The sequence below is a fragment of the Mastacembelus armatus genome, chromosome 13, assembly GCF_900324485.2.
Source record: "Mastacembelus armatus chromosome 13, fMasArm1.2, whole genome shotgun sequence".
NCBI lineage: Eukaryota > Metazoa > Chordata > Actinopteri > Synbranchiformes > Mastacembelidae > Mastacembelus > Mastacembelus armatus.
Window position 1 is genome coordinate 12,173,378 of NC_046645.1, and position 27,965 is coordinate 12,201,342.

Below are 27,965 nucleotides of genomic sequence, written 5' to 3' on the forward strand. Positions count from 1 at the left end.
CCCTCCATGGAATCTTCCAGGGGAAGATGCCCGCATGCGCTGCAGAAGGGGAAGAGAAGTGCAAGAGAGGGTCGCCGACTTCTCTGAGAATCGGGCCCTCGTTTGTAATGAGTTCAGTTCCATCCCCACATACACTATGGACTGAGGGCGCGCTCTTTTTTGAATTCATGGTGAAACCTAAAGAGCTCAAATGATCCACGAGTTCCGCCATCTGCTGCCACGACTCTTCTGGGGAGTGGGCCAGCAGAAGCAGGTTGTCGAGATAGAACAGGACTCTCATTCCCTTTCCCTGAAGGCACTCATGTGGCGTGTCGACATACTTTGAGAAAGTGCGGGGAGCCAGCGAGTACCCGAATGGCAGGCGGTTGTACTGGTAGCTAGTCCAGCCCTAGTCTAGCCTTGGAAATGGAAGAATTCCCTGTGTTGAGACATGGAAATATGTGTCCTTCAGATCTATCGACGTGAACCAGTCGCCTTGGTGAATGCACTGTAGGAGCTGGGCCGTCGTTAACATGTGAAATCTCTTGACCTGCATTGATTTTTTGAGACGCGTCAGATCCAGGACGGGCCTCATCTCTCTTGATTTTTTGGGAACCAGGAAATAACGGGAATAAAATCCACGGGCCACATCCACCGGTGGAACAACAGAAACAACTCCCTTTGATAACAGATCTTGCATCTCTGATATGCATGCTATGGTATAAAGTTGAGCGTGAGGGCTGCACTGTGTGGGAAATGTGTGTGAAACAGCCACAGCTGCCTTATGACTGGCAGGAGTCGGCTGGGCTATGGAGGAATATTTGCCCTTCGGGGGATGTAAACATGTTTATTTTGCTCAGAACCGTAAACATGACATATACATTCCTCAGAACTTAGAACACCACACACATTCCCCGAACACCATTTGAACCTTCGCTGTTTGTGGGGGGTTCAGGTGCCGGGGTAGACCAGAAGCGGGGTAGACCAGAAGCAGGCTAGCCTTGGAGCCTTGGGAGGCTGTCGATGAGACGTCTCACCCTCGGGCGATAATCATGGCTCCCACGCCCTGCCCAAGGGGTGTGGGGGGGGCCCGTCACATGGCGTCGCAACCTCTCTGCCTTGTCTGTGGAGAATTGGAACTCCTTAACCAGTTCCTGGAAGTGTGGTCGGAATAAGCTAATGGGACCCTCCAACAAATCCTTCCTCACCGTCTCTGGGATGGGAGAGACGTGTAGCCAAATATTCTGGTGCGCCATCGCTGTCGATGAGCTGGAGGCATCTGCTCTCAGGAGGAAGGGGTTGGAGCCGGAGCGACTGCTGGTTGGGGGGGGGGCTCGGGACTCGGTGAGACGTCTCACCCTCGGGCGATAATCATGGCTCCCACGCCCTGCCCAAGGGGTGTGGGGGGGGCCCGTCACATGGCGTCGCAACCTCTCTGCCTTGTCTGTGGAGAATTGGAACTCCTTAACCAGTTCCTGGAAGTGTGGTCGGAATAAGCTAATGGGACCCTCCAACAAATCCTTCCTCACCGTCTCTGGGATGGGAGAGACGTGTAGCCAAATATTCTGGTGCGCCATCGTCTGCCACATGGCGATGCGGGCCACTCCCAAAGCAATGGAAGCGCAGAGAGCCAGAATAGCGCTTGCCATCTTGCTAACCTCTGAGCGATCAGGCGGGAGGGCCTTGGGGTCTGTCGTGAGCTGGGACAGGGAGTGAGTCAGGACGGTGATGTTATTAGCTGCAGCGGTGGTCTGGAAGGCGCACTGATGGGACCTGTCCAAAAGCTTAGCAGCTAGCACATCCTTTAGAGCTGGGGGGGCAGGCGCTGTAGCACGCACTTTGCTCCGAACAGAGAGGCCAGGCTCTGTTCCAGCGCCGGGACCGTGGGAAAACCCTCCTACTGCTAGGTCAGCCACCTGCGTGATGGGGGAGAAGGTCAACACTGGAGCTTTTAGCTTGGCTGGCTCTGATGCTGCCATGGAGAGGCAAGCGGAGATGGTAGGTGATCAAGGCCAAACAGGTACACGGCGTGGCGCCCGCCACGGGTTGTACTGAGCGAACACATACCGAAGCGGTATGTTAGCTGCCGTCGTTATAATGCCCGGGAGCTCTTGTAATAGCTGAGCCATGGCCGGCTGGGTTCGAGCTCGTCAGAGAGAAGGGAGAAATCATGTGAGTGGAGGGAAGAGAAGAGGGAGAAGGCCTCTCCTCGGTCTGCCAGCCCTCTTCAGCGGCAAGAATGAAAAAGTCCACTCTCTGGCGGAGTGCCCTAGGGGGCAGCCGCTTGCAGAACATGCAGTTCGCCCTTGGGGTGAGAGCCCTGCTAGCGTGTTCCCATGCAGCCCTCGCAGCGGGGGTGCAAGTCGTCCTAGAAGATTTGCCGCAGATTCTGGTGACGCCGCAGACTGCCAAAGTCATGTTGTTCGAAGACCTTGTTCTCAGTGCTTATGTAGCGGTTGTGTACTCTCTCTCTCTCTCTCGTGCGTTGTGTGTCAAAAACGAACATAAAGGGTGCTGCTTTGGCTTCAACTCGTCGTTTATTGCCTGGTACCGGTACCTGGTAGCAATAGAAATATGTGTCTCAAACAGCTTTGTGGTACAGGCTTGTCACAGTACACTCTCTGAGACACGATACAGCAGACTGGCCACAACTATATTTACACAAGTAAAACAGTTGAACCATACTGGTACCTGGTAGCAATAGAAATATGTGTCTCAAACAGCTTTGTAGTACAGGCTTGTCACAGTACACTCTGAAACAATGTCAATAAAAATGGCTCAATCAAGCTAGCAAAGTTGTTAATACAGTGGACAAAAGTGATATGACGGACGCCACACATCACCCTAATACAGGTTGTCAATCTTATTACAAAGCACTTGGCCGTATTTCTGACTGCTACTTAGCATGTAGTGTGGAAATATCAATGTTTTACTAACAAAAATCACTTCACTTCAATTTTCCACCAGAGCTTCTTACAGAGCTACCTACCTCTGAGACACAATACAGCAGACTGGCAACAACAGTAGGGGTGCACCACCCACGTTTGCAGGGAGCCAGTAGAAGGCGCTAGTGCCATACAAAGTAGGTTATATGTGTCTCAGGGCTTATACATACTTATATACATATACATTAATTGTAGGTTTAACATAAAAATGGTAAATAATGAAAATAATGGTGACAAACAAATTAAAAGTTACAATAAAAATACTTTAGTTATGCAAGTACTGGCAATTTATGGCAAGTGGAATCATTAACTCCACTACACTTAGGCTGAAGAAAATAAAGGGAAAAGCTCGCCCGAAACACCGCAATATATATGGGAGCTGCGGATGTGTGGACACTCTCTTAGGGCGAGGGGTGCCCACCCCAGGTGGGCGTAAATGAATTTCTCTTTAGTGCGCAAAAGAGGGGATATGACCTGTAGCGATAGCCCAGAGGGCTGCGCACCAATCAGACAGAAGCAGTTAGTCCCTAACATCTTATGACAAAAAAAATCTGGAACCAGATTCACCAACAACAGCCATCACCGTACCAGATTTTGAGCAGTTATCTCTGGTATAAAATTCAGGGTCCAGACCATTAGAAAGCTGAAATGCCACATTCACCGCCATGGACACTGAGGCACATGAGTCATAGATCTGATAACCAAGCCTGATGCCTGGGAGCAGCTTTGTACTGTTGTTAATCTCCTCAATGGCAAAGACCATTGCACGTGAAAAGCGCAGTCCACGGCCATCAATGCTGCACACAGATACTCATGTCATTGTTGAAATGCAGGATAAGTGATAAAGACAATTCACAATTTTCACAGAAAATTTATAATGAAGGAGTATAGAAATTTACAGTTACAATTGTAGTACTGCATTTGATAGCCAATACATGAAACCAGTACACAAGACTTGATCAGCACACATATATTTTTAGTTAGGAAACACAAAAAAGGCCATATATGCATAACCTGATATTGTTATGAATACCTGTAATTGGTATGAGCTAATATTGATTTGGCCCTTAATGTGAAACAGAAGAAATTATTTAACAGTACATAAAAACTTTGCAACAACATCCTTGAAATGAAAACATGTCACACACAATATCACATTCTTTTATCCCCGATTGTTCCCTCTTACTAACCTCCCTCTGCACTTCAGTGGCTGAGGCACTGTGGTGTAGATATAATTCACAGTTTGTATGTTGTAGTGTATAGAGAAAACACCCCCAATAACATAATCACCATCCATTGAGAAGGCAGGAAGAAGAGTGGTACTTTTCAGTTTACAGATAAAGTCTCAGCACTGACCCCAGCAGCAGCTCTTTATCTCTATCACCACATTTTCACTCACAACCTTTCCAACTTTATTTTTGGTTTTATTGTTTGTGGTAAAAGCTGTTTATTTTTTCTTGACTGGGATCAGCACCCCCACATAGACTTAAAATAACACCTACACAGGAGGCTGTTAGTGGTGGTCTGTGGTCTATTTTACACTTTAGTTCTGTTGCAGCATATGACATTTATTAAGAGAGAAATTTATTTAAGAGTGTTAGACTGTCAACTCACACTGATAATGTATTGACACCACTGGACCTGAGCAGGTAAAAATCAACTATGGCAGCTATGGTAGTTTGGTGGTTTTAACTTTTGCCTCACAGCGAGAATGTTCCTGGTTAGAAACCCATCAACAGGCCTTTCTGTGTAGAATTTGCATGTTCTCCCTGTGCTTGTGTGGGTTGTCTCGGGGTTCTCTGGTTGTCAGGTTGATTGGTGATTATACATTGCCCAAAGGAGCAGTTTGTTTAGATCCTGTCATGAATGCAGGGGCCATGTTGTTTTTTGTTGGTGCACATGCATTTGAACAGATCACAAGGCAACGTGGAGTTCTCAGGGTTCAATTCTTGGGCTACTGTTATTCCATTAGTGCATACTTCCTCTGACTCCCTCTGACAAAGGTGTTGCTTATCACAACACAAATGCCAACATTTTTATTAAGGGTACTAAGGAACTGAAATAGTACAAATACATATTAAATGATTAAATAAATTCACATTCAGTCTAGTTAATATTGGTATATGATAAGGAATTTTTTTCATTTAGACAACATTCTCCTCTTGGGCTGTGATCTCTTCTCCAGGCCAATATTTTTTGCTGTGCTTGTAGGGATATGTCATTTATGAAGAGCACTTTTCTAGAAAGTTACAAAGTGCTTCACAGGAGCATAAGACAAACCAGGTGGAAATGAAAACAAATCTACAGAGTTCCCTTTGAAAGAAATTCTGAATGAATAAAAGAACAGTGTTTACAGTATGTGCAAGTAAGTGTACATTCAAAGATACTGTAATATAGTTCTATATGTATATATACATATATATTTTTTTATTTCTAGTTTTTTAGTTGGATTCTATGGACAGGCCCCATGAATACATATTTGTGGATGGAGTGGCATTCAAATTGGAAAAGACGAGGAGCAGAGGAAGGGATTTCATTAGCAACCATGCCATAGTGCAATTCCTAGGACACAGCAGTGGAAATGTCACACTGTTTGCTGCAATCAGTAACCTTTGATTTCTACACCATCATCCTGTCTTGGACCCATACAACACACAGAGCTTGCTTACATTTTTGCATGGTCTCCGTGATGTTCTTATTGGCCATGTACAGCAAGAAAATGGTCAAGCAGAATATACAGTTTATGTCATTGTCTGGGATTATGTTAGTTTTCACAAAGACCTGCTTGTCCATGAGTGGTTCAACACAAATCACCAATTTCCTTTCTTAAACCCAACAGAAGAATTCTTTTCTGCATGGCGATGGAAGGTCTATGACCAACAACACTACACTCAAGAAAATCTCTTACTAGGACTGATTTTTGTTCATCAGATGTTTCTTGGTGTTCTTCTCTGGCTTAAACAAAATGATGAAACACTTTGGAGCAAATATACACAATATCAGTCCAAAACTGGAGGCCAGAATGGCAAATATCTCCACAGCCACAGTAAACTTCCCAGGAGAGCTGACATATGCTGGGATAAAAGTGATCCAGACTGCACAGAATATCAGCATGCTGAAGGTGATAAACTTGGCTTCATTAAAATTATCAGGCAGTTTCCGGGCCAGGACAGCTAACACAAAGCAAAAGACAGCCAGCAGGCCTATGTACCCGAGCACAGCCCAGAACCCAATAGCTGAGCCTAACGCACACTCCAGGATGATTCTTTCTTTGTATATGGTGAAGTTTTTCACTGGAAAAGGGGGGCTAACAATCAACCAAACAGTACATATTAAAACTTGGATAAATGTAAATGATAATACAGTCATTCTTTGCTGTGTAGGACCAAACCATTTCATGACATTACTACCTGGAAGTGTAGCTTTGAAGGCCATTAACACCACCATAGTTTTCCCCAGAACACAAGAGATACAGAGGACAAAGGTGATCCCAAACGCTGTGTGGCGCAGCATGCAGGACCACTCAGAGGGTGCTCCAATGAAAGTTAATGAACATAAGAAACACAGAGTCAGGGAGAAGAGCAGCAGGAAGCTCAACTCAGAGTTGTTGGCCCTGACAATCGGGGATGTTCTGTGTTGAAAGAATATAGTCGCTGTTATAATGGCCAGACAGGCACCACCAACTGAGAACGTAGCCAGGATGATTCCCAGGATCTCACTGAAGGAAAGAAACTCTACAGGCTTAGGAAAACATGTGTCTTTCTCTGCATTAGGCCAGAACTCATTGGGACAAGGGAAACAATCAGTGGAATCTGAAAATATAAATCAAAAAGGACCTTTAGCAGTCACATAATTGATGTGGTGATATACTTGAGAAAACAATGGATTTTACCTGTAGCATTGCTAATCTCTCCCTCAGGACATGGTACACAATCATAACAGCAGATGGGTTTTCCTTTCTGCAGCACTTTATGAGTTCCTTTAGGACAGCTGTCAGTGCACACTGACACAGGAACCTGACAGACACAATACACAATGACAGAATCACACAGATATGCAGTTTTGATACAACAGCTGATATGATTCAGTTCACCAATGTTGAATATATCAATATTCCTCACTTGTGTCCTGCCTTCCACCCAGGTGATGTTCCTGTTAATATGGAACTCCTGGCCCAGTGGCAGTGATGCATCATATTGCCCTACTGTCACCAACACAATGCTGCCACTCTCACTTTTCTGCCAGTTAACCAGCTCATATGTGGCCACAGGATCCCCATTGGCATCAAATGACACAGGATAACCATTTTGGGAAAAATTTACTTTCTTCAGATGAGTAAGAACCTGTGAGGACAATGAGTAAGGAATAGCAACGAACTGTGTAAAATAAATAAGAATAGTTCTTAATTTTGTAAAAAAGGAACATCTTTGCTAAAGAATACTTGAACTGACCTGTTTGGGCTCTATGCTGCTGATTCTGTCACACTGAGTTGTAGAATTAGTCTCCTGACACACTGCATTATGAATGGCATGTGCTATTGCATAAACAGCCTTGTACACCATGTTAGTGATTCGGAGCTGAGATGTGTCAGTGTACGAGCTCTGGAGTTTCTGTATGTCTTCAGTTCCATCACACACATTTTTGTCTGTGGCAGCACCTACAAACATACAGAGATTTTTAGCTTTGACAATTATCAACACATCCATCCTCTACTGCTTATCCTTCGCAGGTGGGTTAGACCGACACATGGGCAAGAGCCAGGGTACTCCCTGCACAGATCGCCAGTCCATCACAGGGCTGCCATACAGAGACAAACAACGCACATTCATATTCACCAATTAACCTAAGCACAATCTGCATGTGTTTGGACTGTGTGGGGGTGAGGGCATGGGGGTGGAGGGGCAAGTACCTGGAGAAACGATGTGGCATTAGTCGTGGCCTAATGGAGCAGTCGTGGCCAAATGGATAGGGAGTCAGACTTGTAATGTGAAAATTGCAGGTTTGAATCTCAAGTCCAGCAGGAATTGTTGGTAGGACGGAGTGAATAGCCAGCGCCCTGTCCAGCTTCATTACCACGACTGAGGTGAGACCCTTGAGCAAGGCACCGGATCACCAACTGCTCCCTGGGCGCTGCAGCACTGCAGTGTTTATGTGTGTGTTCACGGTGTGTGTTCACTGCTGTGTTTGTGGTAATTTACCACCATAATTTTTGGGACTAATTGGTCCCACAAATGGGAACTTAAACCCTCCATACACATGGGTATAACATGCAAACTTCACACAGAAAGACCTGATGGTCGAACAAGATTTGAATCTGTAACCATCTTGCTGTGAGATGGTAACCACCATGCCACCCACAATGACAATAATATTACATTACTATTCATTATTGTTTTTTTTCAGCTTTTTTTTGGTTTGCTTTTGTAAATTAAGCAGATCAGATCATCATTTTCACAAACTCATATATTTATATTGGTTAAAATATATGCTCTGCTCTGCATATCAACTCACATTAACATTAAAATACATGAGTGATCTGAAAGCGATCTCTTTTAATAGACTAGTATAATCAATGAAAATGAACATCTACAGTAACTGATAAACTATATTAATAATCTTTTTTTATCTTGGTGGCCTGTAGAGTGCTATTACACTTAACATACACCATTAAATAAGTGGTTTTTCACATCCACCTCAATGTAGACTTTCACCAAACAAAATAACACAACCAGATAAACACAGCTGTGATTATCACTTATGTTAATGTAGAAAAAAAAAAACAATATATAAGGTTCTCACTTTTTTCCAGTCTGCAGTTGAATGCACTTTCCCAGAACTCAGTAAGAATTGGGGAGGCTGCCACTGTAGTGGGAGAAAGATCCAGCAGGAAGTTTCTCAGGCCTGGGATGACAGATTTCTGAATCCCAAATCCGATGGCTCCATCACAGAAAGTGAACTTAAGCATGTCTGGATGGGTTATCCAGGACTCACTGCCTATCCACTGACGAGGTGGGGAAGGTTCACGAGACAGCTCCTCCAGCAGGATCCTCATGTCTCCAGAGGCTGCAAATGCAACAACAACCATAGCTGTTGACCTGGAGACACATTACAGTGCATTTTATTATACCAATATTAGCACTTATCACTTTCTCTTGCAATTATAAACACAAAGTATAGTTTAGTTTTCAGTTTTTTGAATCAGAATTATTGTCTCACTTTATTATATGAATGCAACAAACAGGATATAATTTCCTACAAAAATGTTCTATTATTTCTTCTATTTTCCCCCTTTCTATTTCTTTTTTTTCAATTCTGTGTGTGTGTGTGTGTGTGTGTGTGTGCGTGTGTGTGTGTGTATGTGTGTTTGTGTATACACAGTGCAAGAACACAAGCAAAATCAGAGATGTAGAAACCTGCGGATAACATCAGCCACTCTCTGGATCCTGCTACGTGGGTTGGTCCGATAGAAAGATTCAGAGTATTCAACACAGATCCCCTCTTTGTGTGCTACTTCCAGAAAAGACGCCATGCCATTATTTCCATAATCTGAATCTGACCGGACAGCACCTATCCAAGTCCATCCAAAGTGTTTCACCAGATTGGCCAGAGCAGCAGCCTGGAAATGGTCACTGGGAATTGTTCTGAAGAAATTCGGGTACTGACGCTTATTGGATAGGCATGCACAAGTGGCATAGTAACTCACCTGAAGAAAAAATACAGTATAATTCTGTAATGATACATTACAAAGTCAGTATAGGTATATTATACAATATTATACTAAAGCATAGTTTGTCAAAAATGTAACATATTTACTTGAGGAATATTAAAGGACCCAATGATCCGTGAAATGGTGATGGATGGTGTGGAATCAGATTCACCAACAACAGCCATCACCGTACCAGATTTTGAGCAGTTATCTCTGGTATAAAACTCAGGGTCCAGACCATTAGAAAGCTGAAATGCCACATGCACTGCTATAGGCACTGAGGCACATGAGTCATAGATCTGATAACCGAGCCTGATGCCTGGGAGCAGCTTTGTACTGTTGTTAATCTCCTCAATGGCAAAGACCATTGCACGTGAGAAGTGCAGTCCATGGCCGTTAATGCTGCATAAAGATACTCATGTCACTGTTGAAATGCAGGATAAGTGACAAGGAGAATTCACATTTTTCATAGAAAACATGTATTGAAAGAGAATTGCAATTCATAGTTACACTTGCAGTACATACATACACACACAATATCACATCCTTTTAACCCCATACTTTACTCTTACTAACCTCCCTGTGCACTTCAGTGGCTCAGGCACTGTGGTGTAGTTATGCTCCACTGTTTGTGCATAAAGGTGTATAGGGAAAACACCCCCAATAACATAATCACCATCCATTGAGAAGGCAGGAAGACGATTGGAACCTTGCAGTCTACATTTCACAGATGAAGCCTCAGCACTGACCCCAGCAGCAGCTCTAATCTCTGTGCACACATCACTTTGTTTCAGACCATCCCCACAACCATTCAACGTAAGAGCTGAGTTCAACCCAGTCAAACCCAGAGCTATTCTCAGACCAATAAAGAGAAAGGAGATCTCCATCTCTCAGGTGCATCTGTGCACAAGTGTGTTTTCACTGGTTTATAAAGGTTTTCTGACACAAGTCTCTTGCTCTCTGCTGTACCTCAGCCTATATCAGACAGGGGGGGCCCTTATCGCATTTGTTTTATTTAGCTCAAATTATTTTAATTTGTTGGGCTGAATATAATCTATAATTTTCACAAAATACCTGAGTTTCTTTTCTCTTTTTCTAATTTAGTGTTCTAAACATCAGATATCTTCCTAATTTTGTACTATCCTGCTTTGCTCATACTGCCTATGCTGCTCCGATGAAAGGAGATATTAAATTCAATTTTTAATTGTCATTATTTCCCATTTTATTTCTTATTGACATCACTTTATTTGTGTTTACGGCTGTTCATATTAATAAATGCTGAATATAAAGCTGGGAATGCTAGTGTAATATTTTTTAAGGACCACACCTTGGTCATAGTATGTGTGATATATTCATTATGTCTTATATATATATCAAATTCAATGCAGTTTAACTGCAATATTATCTTTACATAAATGTAACCTGTTTTGATCCCAAAATGCAAATGCAAACATATCAAGAGCAATAAATGACACAAAAAAGGATCAACACAGTGTTTTCAATCACAACTTTTTCCAGCTTTATGTTTTTATTTATTTTGTTTTTTGTCATGTGTAACAAAGTCTCACTGAACATAGTGGCAGTGAAGTGATCTCACCATTTAATAAGAGACTCCACCATCAGTAATTTTGAACAAAGGATTCATTTTTCCCTCTCTTCTCTTCAGAATTAGTTTTAGGACTTTGAATCTCCTGCCTCCAAACTGATGGCCTTAAAAGGGAGACAAGCTTTTGTTCTCTACTTTTTGGCTTTTTGTCTTTTAGGGTTTTTTGCTCCATAACTGTCTTGTTTTACTTTCTCACTGCTTGTCACGACAGGTCACGTGGAGTCCGGTTGCGACTCTTGTTCTGAAATATTCCCTCGTGGGAGTAGTTACCTCTGGGCTTCCGGTAGTTAATAGGCAACACCACTCACCTGTGTTTTCTTACAGGAGTTCACGGTATTTAGTCGCCGCTTCAGCTACGGACGGATCGCGGGATTGTCTGCTTCGCCACCCAGGAGTACGATTTCGTGAGGAGCTTCCAAGCGGACGAAGTAGATTCTTCGTGGAGGAGTTTTCACCCGGACCTAAGGTTTACCGTGGCGAGTGAAGCGAGTTCACACGGTAACTCTTGTCAGCTGTTTGGACGCTATCGTAAGGACCAATGACTGTTTGTTTTCTTCCTCGCTAGTCTGCAAGAGAGTTTTCGTTTAGTGGAATTTCTATGTCTGTTGTTTCTCCCTCCTTAACCGATAAGAGGACTGACCGGAGGTGTTTTCAGTTATATGAAGAGACAAGTGTTTTAGTTGTGGAACTCTGCCATCACTCTGGATTATATCTTAGTTTGAGACTCCATAACTCCGGATTCCTGACCAGAAGTCACTGTTCCGTGAGATATTGCTCTGCGGGTCAAAACCTGGACTTACCTTCCCATCCACCTAGACTCCCTACGGCGTTACCTGGTGTGGACCTAGGTGTGAACCATCCTGTGGCCGAATCCAGTACGGACTACTTCTCCACCTTTCCATGGTCACCCATCAGCACAAGTACCACATTGCCTTTCCTTTCCTGTGAATAAAACCTGTGTTTATTTGGACTAGAGTTTTGTGTGGCTTTTTGGTCCTCCTACCTTCTGAGCTTGACACTGCTCTTTTTTTCCTTTGTTTTTAAGTAACTTTGTGCACAACTTTTAGAACTGTTTTTTTTTTCTTTTTAAAGCTAGCAAAGTTTTTGCATTTTTCCTGAATCAGTGAGCAGCAATTCATGGCATCAACTCACTAGCCAGCTGAGTTCTCAGCATCTAATCAGCATCGCCAGTGCCCCAGAGCTAATATGGATTATCTGAGAGATGAAAAGGTGCTTTAGGTTCATGACCCGAAGCTGGCCTCTGGAACACCCAGACAGCATGACATCGTGGGATACCGACAGCTGTCCTGAGCAAAACTGCATCAAAGTAGACTATACTCGCTTGTCATGTATCCTAACAATAGACTGTCAACTCACACTGACAATTTGGAGTGTAAAAATCTGAATGTTGTTGACACCACTGGTGTCAGGATCCTGCCTTGGACTTCCTTTGTGGGACTTTTATTTTGAAGGACTGTGCAGGATCTATTTTTTGTTTTTGTTTTACCTTGTTTTGATTCTTGATTTGTTTCACCTGAGGCTTGTTTTCTCCCTGAGTTGAAATACCCCTCCTTTTCCTTCAATTCTTTGCCAGGTCATTTGTCCTCCCTGTCAGATACTGATTGCCAGTGACACCCAGCTTTCTGTTCCAGACTTGCTTGAACTTTTCCTTGTTTTTGGAGCCTACATTGTGTTAAGTAGTCATCTCCTTATGTGTTTTTTGAGTCTCTCACTGTGTCTTGTGTGCTACCTGTCCCTCCTAGTCTGTGTCCTGTGAGTGAGTCTGTGTCCCCGTGAGTGTGTGTGACCAGACCCTCTTCTGCTCGTCTTCCCGTGTGGTGTGTCCGAGTTTTTGTGTTTGAATTTTGAGCTGCATGTTGTCGTCTTGTCTGGTGTTAACCATTTATTTTTCCTTTGACCCAAGCCTTTGTTCCTATGTTTATTGATTTCTGTTAATAAATCTCACCTGCACTGAGTACCAGTTTCTGTGAGTGTTTTTGGTCCTTTCCAACTAAACCCCTAGAACGTGACAACTGGACCTATAGAGATAAAAATCAGGTCTGGCAAGCAGAACGCAGCAGAATATTTACAGCATTGTTAAGAGTACTAGTTAGGTAATGAGTGAACTTCCAAAAAAAACTCATTGACAATGTTTTTTCTTTTCTGCACAAATGTTTCAATGTCAATGTTTTTTTCAGTTTCGATTTTATTTTCAGTGCAAAGTGTTATTTTTCAGTGCAAAAATTGAACAGTCACTGTTCTGACTCCATAATTTGAAAGGTTCATCTGCAATAAGCTTTTCTGCATTTTCTAATTCCCAAGGTGATTCTGATATAGAGTTACAACAACGTTCCAACACAGCAATCTAATGATCCTGTCTCAAGCCAATTTTCTATGTTCGATAACCTATTGTTATCGGGCAGTTTAACGCTTACATATATCACAACTCTTTTCTTTATTCATTCTTTACTTTGAAAATCTCAAAACATGATTCTTCAATGCAATACCCTTACATTCAAACCATATGATCTTGACAAAATTTTGATCAGTCACTCCTTACCTCCGCAGCACTCACTTATAATTTACTGATTGCCAATTCACAGAATTTGGTTCATTAGAACAACAGGTTTCTGCTTATTTCTGTTAGTTTGGGACGTCCTGTGAGTGCAGTGAAGTCCGGAGTTCAGATCCAGCCCTTCCTGAAAATCCATATAACCATGATTCATGTGTTGTGTAACTTATTTGCTCAGTGGTTATAAAGCCATCAGGAAGGCTGCAAATCAGCCCGTCCTGGACGGTCTGCTCGTGATTTCTCCTGCTAGACTATTAAACATGTCATTCTCTAAACTGCATTCTGCCTGTTCTAACATTTTTGCCACAACGAGGATGTATGAAGAACTGATGGCTTCCCCACCTGGGGTAACCTGTTCCTTCTTCTCCCGAGGATGTTTTAGCATTTAGGTTGTCTGACAGGTCTCTCTAGTGCATCTGTCAGTCAGTCAGCTGCCACTGCCAATTTTGGCTGCTTGGCACATACTGACGGTCCAATCAGTCACAATTGGCTGTTGGGTACTCATTTCCATGCACTGGTGAAGGAGCTGCTGTCACTGGTGGAGAAGCCAAAAAAATTCACACACGTCATACCATGGTGCTCTCCTCTGGAGGCCTATCTCCGGCTTGGCTGAAAGAGGACTCTTGTGGGTATGAAATGTGTTGAATGTGAAGGACATACGCTACTAGTCAAAAGTTAGGGATCACATCAGTTTTCCAGTTGTTATAAAAATGTCTGTAGTTTGATATGTTTCAATATACTCTAAAATGAAATCACTTCCTGTAGTGCTGTATTGTACAGGCTAATGATTCAGAGGTTGTAGTCACACAAACCAAGACTGCCTTCATAGACACAGTTTGTTTTGAGTACCCAACAAAGGTTGGGACTCCAATAGGAACTATTTTTTTATCTGTTGCAATTAACTTTACTAACACTTCATAAGATTAAAGGTTAATCTTTTGACTTGCAGTACTTATGATATCAACATAATATGATGAAATTGCAGTGGAACAATGGAGGTGATCACAAACTTTTGCTTGTCAGTAGTGAGTGTGCCAGGAAGCTGGGGATGCTTCTCTTTGGTTATGGGAGTGTATTTTTACTTTGGTCTATGTTGTTGCTTGTGTGCCCAGGTTAGCTGTTATCATGTGCTTTGTTGTGTCCCACCAGATGTTATGCAGTTGGGTCAGGCTGTGGTTCTAGATTATGTCCTTGGGCTCAATTGGGGCCAGTGGGTTGCAGATCATTTCCTGTTATCGCTTTAACTCATAAGCAATAGCCCAGAGGGCTGCACATCAATAACACAGAACATGGTTATGTATTGTAACCAAAGCTACTGCCAATTGGATGCAGCCCCTTGGGCTGTGGGCCCCACTTGTCTCCTGAGCTTGCTGAAGAAAAGGCTGGTTCTTTATGGGAAGATTCTGTCTGAACTGGGAGGGATGCGGACGTGAGAACATGATAGGATCAATAAACAATAGCCCAGAGGACTGCACCCAACTAACATACAGTAATCTCAGGTGAAAATACGATACCAATGGTTCTTAACTATGTCCTGCAGTGTTTCAGCACTGAATGCTAAGAGTCTGTCCAAATTGTTTGTGTGTCAGTACAACAGTGGTCTGGGTCCAGTATTGAACAAAGACATCAATCTGATGTTTCTTATTTTTTTCATGAAAAAGATGCAAACATGAGACTTGTTTTTGACATAAGACGTTAGGCTCTCAATATTGGAAAAAAAAAAGAAATACGCATTATTAATATTTATGATAATAATACTAGAGGATAAGGCTTGTGTTGCCTTATACATTTCAAAGTTGTATATGTGAAGGTTATCTGGTATCCAGCCAGAACAGTGACACTTAAACTTTGCAGAGAAAAATAAATTTGGCAGCAAAACATAACACTTTGCACTGAAAACATAATTGGAACTGAAAAATAAAACATTGGAATTTAAATATGTCACATTAGCATTCCCAGCTTTAAACTCATCCTTTGATAATATAAACACAATGGCAATGAAAATGCATACATTTTTAACTTTAACATCTCTTTTCATTCGGAGAAGCACATGCTGTGCTAGGACTGTAATGTGGGCAGGACAAAATTAGGGAGAAATCTGGTGTTTACAAAACATTTACAGAAAGAGAAAAGAAACAGGGACACATTGTGGTAGCTATACATTACATTCAGCCCAACAAACTAAAATACTTTGACTTAAAATATGTAATGGCACCCTCTATCTGATGTAAACTGAGGTACAGCAGAGAGCAAGACACCTTTGTCAGAAAAACTATATAAATCAGTGAAAACACACTTGTGCAGAAATGCACCTGAGAGATGGAGATCTCTTTTCTCTTTATTGGTCTGAGATTAGCTCTGTGTTTGACTGGGTTGAACTCAGCTCTTACGTTGAATGGTTGTGGGGATGGTGTGAAACAAAGTGATGGGTGCACAGAGATTAGAGCTGATGCTGGGGTCAGTGCTGAGGCTTCATCTCTGAAATGTAAACTGCAAGGTACCACACTTCCTTCTGCCTTCTCAATGGATGGTGATTACGTTATTGGGGGTGTTTTCTCTATACACCATTATGTGCAAACAGTGGAGCATAACTACACTACAATGCCCGGGCCATTAAAGAGCACAGGGAGGTTAGTAAAACAGAACAATGGGGGATGTGATATTCTGGGTAGCAGAGACTGCAAACAACAATGTTTTTTGTGTACTACTTAATACTACTAATAATTTTTTAATTTAATTTTTTCACATTAAGGGCAAAATCAGTAGTAGCTCATATCAATTACAAGTATTCATAGCAAACTCAGGTTGGTCCTACATGATGATTTGTGAATGATAATTTATATTTCTAAACTGAAAATAGGCAGGTGTGTTGTTGAAGTTTGTTGTGCTGATTTGCTGTACTGGTTAACAAAAGCAGGACTGCAGTCACTGTATCTGTGAATTGCAATTCAATCCTTCATTATATGTTTTCTGTGAAAACTGAAAATTGGCCTTGTCCTGTACCCTGCATTTGAACAGTAACATGTGTATCTGTGTGCAGCATCAATGGCCGTGGACTGCGTTTTTCACGTGCAATGGTCTTTGCCATTGAGGAGATTAACAACAGTACAAAGCTGCTCCCAGGCATCAGGCTCGGTTATCAGATCTATGACTCATGTGCCTCAGTGCCCATGGCAGTGCATGTGGCATTTCAGCTTTCTAATGGTCTGGACCCTGAGTTTTATACCAGTGAAAACTGCTCAAAATCTGGTATGGTGATGGCTGTTGTTGGTACATCTGGGTCCACACCATCCATCAGCATTTCACACATCATTGGGTCCTTTAATATTCCTCAAGTAAATATGTTAATTTTTTTGGCAAACTATGTTTTTACAATATGCCCATATTTACTTTATAATATATGGTTATGAAATAATACTGTATTGTTTTCTTCAGGTGAGTCACTTTGCCACTTGTGCATGCCTATCTGATAAGCGTCAGTATCCGAATTTCTTCAGAACAATTCCCAGTGACCATTTCCAGGCTGCTGCTCTGGCCAAGCTGGTGAAACACTTTGGCTGGACTTGGATAGGTGCTGTCCGGTCAGATTCAGACTATGGAAATAATGGCATGGCATCTTTTCTGTACGCAGCAGACAAAGAGGGGATCTGTGTTGAATACACTGAATCTTTCTATCGGACCAACCCACGTAGCAGGATCCAGAGAGTGGCTGATGTTATCCGCAGGTTTCTACATCTTTGACTGTGCTTGTGGTCTGTGTGTTGACAATGCATTTCTGTGCACATGACTTCAGAATATTTACTCAGAATATGTTGATAAGATCTTTTCAATATCATAATGGAATTTAACATTTAATGCACTTTCATGTCTATTGTTCTTATAAAGGGAAAGAGTGAAACCAAAATTTTCTAAAAAAAGAAATGTTAAAAAAAATATTGCATCTTTTATTTCCATTGGGCAATAATGCCAAAAATAAACAATTTTAATAGTTGTTTATTGTAAAGACAACAGTCAAAAAAAAAAACAAAAATGTGCTCTCATATTAACGAGTTAAAACAGATTTGTCTTTATATTTGTATAATATCATGTACTGTAATGTGTCTCCAGGTCAACATCTGTGGTTGTTGTGGCATTTGTTTCCTCTGGAGACATGATGATCCTGGTCGAGGAGCTGTCCCGTAAACCTTCCCCACCTCGTCAGTGGATAGGCAGTGAGTCCTGGGTAACTCACCCAGACATGTTGAGTTTCACATTCTGTGCCGGAACCGTCGGATTTGGGATTCAGAAATCTATCATCCCAGGATTGAGAAACTTCCTGCTGGATCTCTCGCCTACTAAAGTGGCAGCTTCCCCAATTCTTACTGAATTCTGGGAGAGTGCATTCAACTGCAGACTGGAAAAAAGTGAGAAAGTCACCTGAATTTAAAAAAATATATATATATATTAGTGATATACTCCGGGTACTCCGGTTTCCTCCCACAGTCCAAAAACATGCATGTTAGGTTGATTGGTGACTCTAAAATTGCCCGTAGGAGTGAGTGTGAGTGTGTGTGGTTGTCTGTCTTTGTGTGTCTATATGTGGCCCTGCGACAGACTGGTGACCTGTCCAGGGTGTACCCCTGCCTTCCACCCGAGAGAGAGCTGGGATAGGCTCCAGCAGATCCCCGTGACCCTGAGCCAGGAAAAAGCGGGTATAGAAGATGGATGGATGGATGGATATTAGTGATAGTCACAGCTCGAAACCAAACTCCAGATCTTTATTGAACTGTACTGATATTGAAGACATGAAGAAAACACACAATACAAGTGTATCTGTGTGAAAAACCTCACATGACATAATAATCTTTCTGGTGCAGTTTAGGCACATTGCTGTTTTGGAAAAGATTTTCCCTTATCCACGATATTATGGTTTCAAAAAAAAAAAAAAAGGAAAGCAGACATATATGTACGGTGGCGACAAAAATGAATAAATCTTTTTACTAGCATGTATCAATAATTGGACTCTTATATTCACAATGATTTTACATCACTTATTTATTTTATACACATTAAAACTGGTAAATTTATCTGATTAAAGAAAATGTAGTCAACAATATTTTGCCATATGACTGTTTGATGACTCACTAATGTTAGTCTCAGTTGATATGTGGAAAAAGGCACATATGTGGGTTTAATGAGTTAGAAGGAAAAAAAATCTCCTGCTTCTGTCTCTGTATGTTTGTAGGTGCTGCCACGGACAAAAATGTGTGTGCTGGAACTGAGGACTGTTTGTTCTAATCAAACATCTACACAGAGACTTTCTTTTCTTTGTTCTAGGTTGAGCTCGTGACTTTTAGGAGACGCACACTCTGTGCTATCCCCGGCTGCAGCAAAGAGTCCAACCTAGCACACTTTAATTTATATGTGATGTGGTTACATGACTTCCAGGCACCGTCTCACTTTACACAATAGGGGAGAGTTGAAACATAGGTTAACTTCAAAGTTCATACAGAGTTCACATCCATACATTTACATGTCTTGGTGATTTGCACAGAAAAACCTGGGTTTCCTCAACTATGACATGCCTGGTTACACCCTTTACATAAATCTGTCTACAAAATGACAATTCTCATAACACAGTTAGCAATTTACAATGCCCTTATTCTAACATTTCCCTCCTGTTTGTCATTTTCACCATGGTATCAGAGTTTTCCATCTTCCTTGTGGGATTTTCTGGAAACTCGTCATTATGACTAAACAAGATTTGGAGAAGCAAGGCTCTGTGAGGGGTTGGGCGAAAACCTTCTGTAAAGGAAAAATTCCCAACCGGCCCCCAGGCTCCTGGGCGACCACCTCTGGTCCTCTGTCAGAGCACAAACAGTTCACACATAATCAGTATTTACACAACCTGTAGCATGTCTGCAAGAGGATACTTGGTAGGTCCTGATCCGTAGTTTTTGTAGCTGTATGCCGAATTGGAAACCCCTTTGTTGGGAGCAAGTGGTATTTACAGTCTCGTCTGTGCTTGCATAACAGACAATACTTAGTGTCCCTAGACACAGAATCAGCCAATGGAGAGCCATAGCTGGGAGTAAGGATCAGATGGTCTCTTCAGCAGCCAAGGGTTTTGATACCGGCTGACTTCCACCTTACTCGGCTCCTAGCGGCTGTAGTATCTTGCAGTGGCTCTGATGAATCCACGTAGGTCTCTCCTGAATCTTTACTGCAGTGGGAGTGGTCAGGATCACTGTATAGGGCCCCTCCCACTTGGGAGTGGACCAGGTCTTCCTCTTGATGACCTTTATCAGAACTTGGTCACCAGGCTTGACTCTCTGCACCTGTGGAGACAAAACATCTCTTGGCAGATTATTTGCACTCATGACTTCTCTGGTTTGCAACATCTTGCTCATCCATTCAGCTAAAGTAGTTTCTCCTTGAGGTTTTTCACACACATTTTCACAAATGGGAAGTGTAAAAGATCTTCCATAAAGGATTTCAAATGGGGTCAGGCCTCTGTCTGTTGGCGTGACCCTCATATACATTTTCACCAGGGGGAGACATTCCACCCATGTTCTTCCCGTTTGCTCCATAGTTTTCCTCAGTCTCATCTTTATAGTGCCATTAGTTCTTTCTACCAGGCCTGCACTTTGGGGATGGTATGAACAGTGGTTCTTCAACTCAAACCCCAGATGTTTAGACATCTGCGCAACTACTTCATTTACAAAATGTGGACCATTATCACTGTAGACTCGCTGTGGGATTCCATGATCTGGGATTATACTTTTACACAGCGCTTTGGCCACTGTTAGTGCATCAGCACTTTTGCTGGGCACAATCTCAACCCACTTAGAGTATGCATCTATCAAAACAAGACAATACTTGTATGTCTGACATTGTGACAACTCTATGAAATCCATGTGAATAACTTGGAATGGATAGTCCGGATTGGGGAATCTCCCTCTCTTTGGTCTGAGATTTCCCTGTGGGTTGTGCTTACAGCAAGTCAAACAAGATTTACAAACATTTTTTGAGTAGTTATTAAAAACCTGGTGCATGAAAATACTTTTCCACTGCATATACCATCCCTCCTGTTGACACACGGCAAGGCCCATGCGTCAAAATAGCTGCCGTATGATAGAGACTTCTAGGTAGGCAAAGTTTGTCTTTAATCTTAAAAAGGTCTTGCTCTATTATGGCTCCTCCTTTGAGCCAAAGTTGCTGTTCAGCCGGTGGGGCTCTTTTCTGCATGTCTGAAAGTACTTCATGATCTATAGGCTGTTTCACTTCTTCCATGAGGTAAAGGTTCATGGCCATCGGTGTTTCATAAATCAGGTCTAACAGTGGTTGTGTTACTTGAGCATAATCTGGAATCCACTGTCGACAATAGTTACACAGCCCTAAGAATTGCATCATCTGTTGCTTAGTGATAGGCTTACAGGCTTGTTGAATAGCTGCTTTCCTGGATTCAGTCAGGGCTCTGCCTTCTGGTGTTAGTTTATGACCCAGGAATACAACTTCAGAAGTAGCCCACTGTAGCTTTTTTGGAGATGCTCTGTTACCTGTTCTTTCTAAATGTTTGAACAGTGCTATCGCCGTGTCTTTGTTATGCTGCTGAGTGTCTGATGTAATTAAAATATCATCAACATAGGTCAAAATTTGGCTATGTGAGGGCACATGGAATGTAGATAAGCAATTTTCCAATTCTGATACAAATATAGTGGGCTATCAACATAACCCTGTGGCAACCTGGTGTAGGTGAGTTTCTTTCCCTCAAAGGTGAACCCAAACCATCCCTGTGAGTCTGGATGTACTGGGATAGAGAAAAAAGCATTACTGAGATCCACAACCGTGAACCACTTCATTTCAGGTTTTATATGGTTCAACAAAGTGTGAGGATCTGGGACACACGGGGCCCTACTTTCAACTGCTTTATTTACTTCCCTTAAGTCTTGAATCATCCTCCAACTCCTCCCATCAGCCTTTTTCACTGGAAATATAGGGGTGTTACACTGAGCCTCTGGTGCTCTCACCAGGATCCCTGCATCAAGCATCTCTTGTACCACAGGCCTGATTCCCTGAAGGGCGTCTGGTTTAAGGGGATACTGCTTTATCCTAGGTCTATAGTCAGATTTAGCCTTAATAATAACTTCTGGAGCTGTGGTCATTAGGCCTACATCAGTTTTGCTACGAGACCAGAAACTGTCAGGCACCTCAGCCAAACACAGATCTAATTCCTCCAGAAGTAACACTCATTCTCGGTCATCCTCCCCCATGTGAGCACGGGGAGTGGCCGTCACAACCCAATTTAAGTTTTTGTAAAAACAGCTTCCCACACTATTACTAAACCAGCCTCCTTCTTCTTCATGCCAATCACAAATACTCTCAGCTTTATTCAAAAACTGCTTTAACTCCTCCCAATGCATGTCATTCGTCTTAGACACTGACAAGTGAGGATTAGGTGACCATCCCATCAACAGGCGCTTAGCTTCTGGAGGAAGACTGACAGAGCAGACTGCCTTTCCTTTCCTATCAGTATAAAGGGTCTTAAGCGTTATTCTCTGTGGCCCTAACTTCTCAAACTTCCGTACATAGTCAAAATCTGGACCTGGGGTGTGTTTATAATAGAGGGTGACATGCATCTGCTCTGGGGAGAGGCTTTCTGAGTGTGGTGGTTGAGGATCAGGCAGCAGGCGCAGGAGCTGCTCTCCTGTGCGTCCAGGGTCAGGCATGGGCAGATCTAGGGACCACCAATAATGTGGTGCCCCTTGTTTCAGCACTACATAAGAGGGGATCTCCTCCCCCGGGCCTATGGCTGCCATCCCGTTTGTAGTAGGTACTAAAGATATTTTTAATTTGCTCAACAAATCTCTGCCCAATAAGTTCACAGGACAGTTAGGACACAAAACTGCCATTACCTTTTCCTGAAAGCCAGATGCCTCATCCTCAATCATAAAACTTTGGGAGAAACTGCAAGGGGTGACCTGTCCATTTGCTGATTTTACAAAAATATTTTTATCACCTTTTGTCACTCCAGGAATTCTATCCCTCAAAACTGTTCTGTCTGCTCCTGTGTCACACAAAAACTTTATTTTCACTCCATTCATTTTTAGCATTCTAATGGGCATTACCTTATTCCCTTCTGAATTATAATAAGTGTCTACAATTTCTTCAAGGTCCAGCATTTCATCTACAGTGGGGCCTAGTCATGCTTGGAGGTTAAAGGATCCTGGTCTCCTATACTCTTCTGATCGTCTGCCTTCATCTCTCCCTGAGCTCTGGTTCTGCTCATCACAATCACGGGCAAAGTGTCCTGGTCTACCACAATTATAGTATACATCATCCTTCCATTTCCTATTTCCAAAGCCTCTTCCTGAGCTCCCTCTACCTCTGCCTCTTCCTCTGAATCCTCTCCTGTTGTACTGTGAAGGACCTCCTCTCCCCCTGTCACCCATGACATCCAGTAGTGCAAACACTGCAGCTTTTGATTGTTGTTCTGATTTATGTTTCTGTAAGTCTTGGGCATGCTGTGCATAATTCATTATTTGAGTCACTCCATCTGTGGGTGTATTAATATTTAGCTTTCGGATGTGGTGGGTGATGGACGGAAGAAACCCACTCAGCAAGGCCTGTTTCAGTTGTTGCTGATAGGGGGAAGCGACAGTGTCAGAGGGGTCCAAACCACTGTTTGCCTTAAACACTTCCTCTAACCGTCCTCTATAGTCCTGCACATCCTCACCTTCTTTCTGTTTACATTGGGCAATAGCTTGATAGTCAGGAGGTTTAACAAATGCATTTTTTACTCTGTCTGTCAGTAATGCAACTTGGCTGTCTAAGACTGGATCTCCGTGGGCCAAAACCTCCCCCCCTGGAGTCCGCCCTGTATATCCTCCCCTCACTCCTCCATATCTGTGTCCTAAAGCTTTCCTGCACACTGAGTCAATCTCCTGCCCGTCCAAATTGTAAGTTTGTCTAAGTTGTTGCAGATTTTCAATCCATTAACGAACATTAGCGAGGGGGTCCCCTAGCCCTTTTACTGCATCCTCCAGCTCCTTACCAGGAGAAGGGGCTTGTTGTCATTCCCTACTCCAAAATGAGGGTTAGGCACCTCTATGGCTGGAAAGATGCTGGCTGGGTCAGTCAATGGTGGCCAGGGCGGCGGATCAGGACGGGGCCCCATCCTTGACCCATAGCCCTGGAGGTCCCTAAACGGACTTAATTTTGACATAGCCTCTGCCAGTCCCTGGACCTCATCAACTAAAGGACCATACAGATTTCCTGATCTAGTGTGGCTAGGACTGGTTAGGGCAGGTCCAGCCGTAGGAGGCGGGATCGCGGCTGTCGTCGCTGCCCCCGTCACAGAAGCGGCAGCCGCTGCAGCAGCCGCTTCTTCTTGTTGAATTAACGCTTGTGGACGCCCTACAAAATCAGCCGGGTCCTCTTGGAGGGCTGCTATGAGGGACTTTTATCTCTTCTCTTCTGCCTTCTCTTCTCAGCTTGCTCTTGCCATTTTACTGCCTCAATGAGCTGCAATTTAAATTTATCAATTTTCCTAGGTTCTACTATGGCCATTTCTGCTTTTAACTGAGTTACCAATTTATCGCATGCGCAGGTTTCCAATTTTCCAGGAAACTCATACTTTTTCTTCCATTCTCCTAAATATCTCGCTGATCCGGGAGAATAAGTGTTCATAAATTTAGGATCCCCCATTAATTGGGGTTTACTGTTCCCCTTTCCCATAGTTGCAACTTTGGCACAAGCAAACGATCAGTCACAACAGCGCGGGGATCGTCCACTGTATCAGGCTTCTACAGGTACTAATTACCTGCGGATACAGCCGTCCACCACACTCAACTTTTCAATTTTTACTTGTGCCCAACAAAATACACAGTTCAAATAGGTAGTGACGCTGCTCTATTCAGCCTACAATAGTCCGTCAACTACCATCAGTCACACGCTCTCATTCACTCACACGTGTTTCAGTATCCCTGATACTTTCTTTTCGTCCCAGACGAATAGCGCTTTTACTTTTCAAGTGTCCCTGACACTACTATGTCCCTGACATAGGTTTCGTCCCTGACGAACTTACAGCTGCTTTCTAGTGTCCCTGACACTGCTATGTCCCTGACATAGGTTTCGTCCCTGACGAACTCTGCAGCTGCTTTCTAGTGTCCCAGACATAGAAGTCAACGCAGCTCACCTATTTCTGCAGATACGTCTCTTGTCCGGCTTCCGTCAAGCAGCAGAAGTGAAGAGGATCTTTTCAGGCGAGTAGACACCGACCTCCCGTCGAATTCACGAGGGTGGATTTTCCTCGGTCCCCTATGGGACTGACTGTGCACAGTTTTCCAGCGTCCTCGTCCTCCTCTTCACCGTTGATGCTGTATTGGAAACCGGGCGGAAACACCAATAAATGTTTGTTCTAATCAAACATCTACACAGAGACTTTCTTTTCTTTGTTCTAGGTTGAGCTCGTGACTTTTAGGAGACGCACACTCTGTGCTATCCCCGGCTGCAGCAAAGAGTCCAACCTAGCACACTTTAATTTATATGTGATGTGGTTACATGACTTCCAGGCACCGTCTCACTTTACACAATAGGGGAGAGTTGAAACATAGGTTAACTTCAAAGTTCATACAGAGTTCACATCCATACATTTACATGTCTTGGTGATTTGCACAGAAAAACCTGGGTTTCCTCAACTATGACATGCCTGGTTACACCCTTTACATAAATCTGTCTACAAAATGACAATTCTCATAACACAGTTAGCAATTTACAATGCCCTTATTCTAACAAGGACATAAAGAAACTCCAGAACCCATACACTGACACATCTCAGCTCCGAATCACTAACATAGTGTACAAGGCTGTTTATGCAATAGCACATGCCATTCATAATGTAGTGTGTCAGGAGACTAATTCTACAACTCAGTGTGACAGACTCAATGGGACTGAGCCCAAACAGGTCAGTTAAAGTGAATAATTGAACAGTGCTTTTTGTTTATTTGGACATAATATCCTTTTTATTTAGTGCAGCTCAGAACAGGTTCATTTATACACAGCCAAATCACATTAAAGATCATCTTGAGGCAGATTAATGAAGGCCTTGCAGTATAATAGAGAAAACTCAAATCCATCTTGAGCAAGCATTTGGCGACAATCAGGATGAAGAGCTCCCTTTAATGGAAGAAACCTTTGACAGAATGATCCTTGGGGTGAGAGGACACAATAGCAAAACAAATGTTTATTGTATCCGCACATTAATATTGCACAGCCTCATGGCCAGGGTTCCTTGCAAAAAGATACAGAGAGAGGACAGAAATACAACACAAACTATGGGAGAGAGACGGCACAAAGCTATTGTAGCATATAAATGCATGAGAATGACAAACACAGAGAATAGGAGAGGGGACCAAAGGAGAGGTGCTCAGTGCATCATGGGATGCCCAGCAGTCCAAGCCTATAGCAGCATATCTAGGTTATGAGTTCAGGTTCATCTGAGCAGGCCCTAACCATAAACTCTACCAAAAAGAAAAGTGTTACGCCTAATCTTAAAAGCATACAAGGTTTCTGCCAAACAGAACCCAGAATGGGAGCTGGTTTCACAGGAGACAAGTAGAACTGCAAGTGTTCTAGTGGGATAATAATGTACTACAAGGCATTTAAGATATGATGGAGTTTGATCATTCAAGGCTACGATTAATTAATTAATTTAGTTTTTTGTGTCGTATTGTCCTCACAGGTTCTTACTCATCTGAAGAAAGTAAACTTTTCCCAAAATGGTTATCATGTGTCATTTGATGCCAATGGGGATCCTGTGGCCACATATGAGCTGGTTAACTGGCAGAAAAGTGAGAGTGGCAGCATTGTGTTGGTGACAGTAGGGCAATATGATGCATCACTGCCACTGGGCCAGGAGTTCCATATCAACAGGAACATCACCTGGGTGGAAGGCAGGACACAAGTGAGGAACATTGATATATTCAACATTGGTGAACTGAATCATATCAGCTGTTGAATCAAAACTGCATATCTGTGTGATTCTGTCATTGTGTATTGTGTCTGTCAGGTTCCTGTGTCAGTGTGCACTGACAGCTGTCCTAAAGGAACTCATAAAGTGCTGCATAAAGGAAAACCCATCTGCTGTTATGATTGTGTACCATGTCCTGAGGGAGAGATTAGCAATGCTACAGGTAAAATCCATTGTTTTCTCATGTATATCACCACATCAATGATGGGACTGCTAAAGGTCCTTTTTGATTTATATTTTCAGATTCCACTGATTGTTTCCCTTGTCCCAATGAGTTCTGGCCTAATGCAGAGAAAGACACATGTTTTCCCAAGCCCGTAGAGTTTCTTTCCTTCAGTGAGATCCTGGGAGTCATCCTGGCTACGTCCTCAGTTGGTGGTGCCTGTCTGGCCATTATAACAGCGATTATATTCTTTCAACACAGAACATCCCCGATTGTCAGGGCCAACAACTCTGAGCTGAGCTTCCTGCTGCTCTTCTCCCTGACTCTGTGTTTCTTATGTTCATTAACTTTCATTGGAGCACCCTCTGAGTGGTCCTGCATGCTGCGCCACACAGCGTTTGGGATCACCTTTGTCCTCTGTATCTCTTGTGTTCTGGGGAAAACTATGGTGGTGTTAATGGCCTTCAAAGCTACACTTCCAGGTAGTAATGTCATGAAATGGTTTGGTCCTACCCAGCAAAGAATGACTGTATTATCATTTACATTTATCCAAGTTGTTATATGTACTGTTTGGTTGATTGTTAGCCCCCGTTTTCCAATGAAAAACTTCACCATATACAAAGAAAGAATCATCCTGGAGTGTGCGTTAGGCTCAGCTATTGGGTTCTGGGCTGTGCTTGGGTACATAGGCCTGCTGGCTGTCTTTTGCTTTGTGTTAGCTGTCCTGGCCCGGAAACTGCCTGATAATTTTAACGAAGCCAAGTTTATCACCTTCAGCATGCTGATATTCTGTGCAGTCTGGATCACTTTTATCCCAGCATATGTCAGCTCTCCTGGGAAGTTTACTGTGGCTGTGGAGATATTTGCCATTCTGGCCTCCAGTTTTGGACTAATATTGTGTATATTTGCTCCAAAATGTTTTATCATTTTGTTTAAGCCAGAGAAGAACACCAAGAAACATCTGATGAACAAAAATCAATCCTAG

General features: G+C 42.8%; 2 protein-coding genes across 2 annotated transcripts; one reads left to right on the plus strand and one right to left on the minus strand.

The window, feature by feature from the left end:
- The first annotated feature begins 286 nt into the window (after nucleotides 1-286).
- On the plus strand, nucleotides 287-27,965 carry LOC113121827 (extracellular calcium-sensing receptor-like). Its single transcript, XM_026292653.1, has 12 exons — nucleotides 287-295; nucleotides 6,384-6,543; nucleotides 16,315-16,438; nucleotides 16,849-17,143; nucleotides 17,244-17,533; nucleotides 17,916-18,211; nucleotides 19,033-19,074; nucleotides 24,091-24,095; nucleotides 25,594-25,752; nucleotides 26,530-26,751; nucleotides 26,857-26,980; nucleotides 27,061-27,965. Exons 3-12 carry the CDS (start codon nucleotides 16,332-16,334, stop codon nucleotides 27,963-27,965), a joined length of 2,445 nt encoding a protein of 814 aa, XP_026148438.1. The 5' UTR covers nucleotides 287-295; nucleotides 6,384-6,543; nucleotides 16,315-16,331.
- Nucleotides 5,832-10,313, minus strand: LOC113121817 (extracellular calcium-sensing receptor-like). The gene is made up of 8 exons (XM_026292641.1): nucleotides 10,207-10,313; nucleotides 9,738-10,032; nucleotides 9,338-9,627; nucleotides 8,724-9,019; nucleotides 7,376-7,581; nucleotides 7,046-7,267; nucleotides 6,817-6,940; nucleotides 5,832-6,736 (listed from the first exon to the last, which is right to left on the minus strand). The coding sequence occupies exons 1-8, from the start codon at nucleotides 10,311-10,313 to the stop codon at nucleotides 5,832-5,834; spliced, it is 2,445 nt and encodes an 814-aa protein (XP_026148426.1).

Excerpts from the sequence above, each read along its gene's own strand:
- LOC113121827 (XM_026292653.1), top strand. The coding sequence starts at position 16,332 with ATGGATGGTGATTACGTTATTGGGGGTGTTTTCTCTATACACCATTAT. Across the intron at positions 17,144-17,243 it reads GGTCCTTTAATATTCCTCAA|GTGAGTCACTTTGCCACTTG; the intron begins GTAAATATGTTA and ends TGTTTTCTTCAG. Across the intron at positions 18,212-19,032 it reads CAACTGCAGACTGGAAAAAA|GTGCTGCCACGGACAAAAAT; the intron begins GTGAGAAAGTCA and ends GTATGTTTGTAG.
- LOC113121817 (XM_026292641.1), bottom strand. The coding sequence starts at position 10,313 with ATGGATGGTGATTATGTTATTGGGGGTGTTTTCCCTATACACCTTTAT. Across the intron at positions 6,941-7,045 it reads GGGTGGAAGGCAGGACACAA|GTTCCTGTGTCAGTGTGCAC; the intron begins GTGAGGAATATT and ends TGTGTCTGTCAG. Across the intron at positions 6,737-6,816 it reads AGAGATTAGCAATGCTACAG|ATTCCACTGATTGTTTCCCT; the intron begins GTAAAATCCATT and ends TTATATTTTCAG.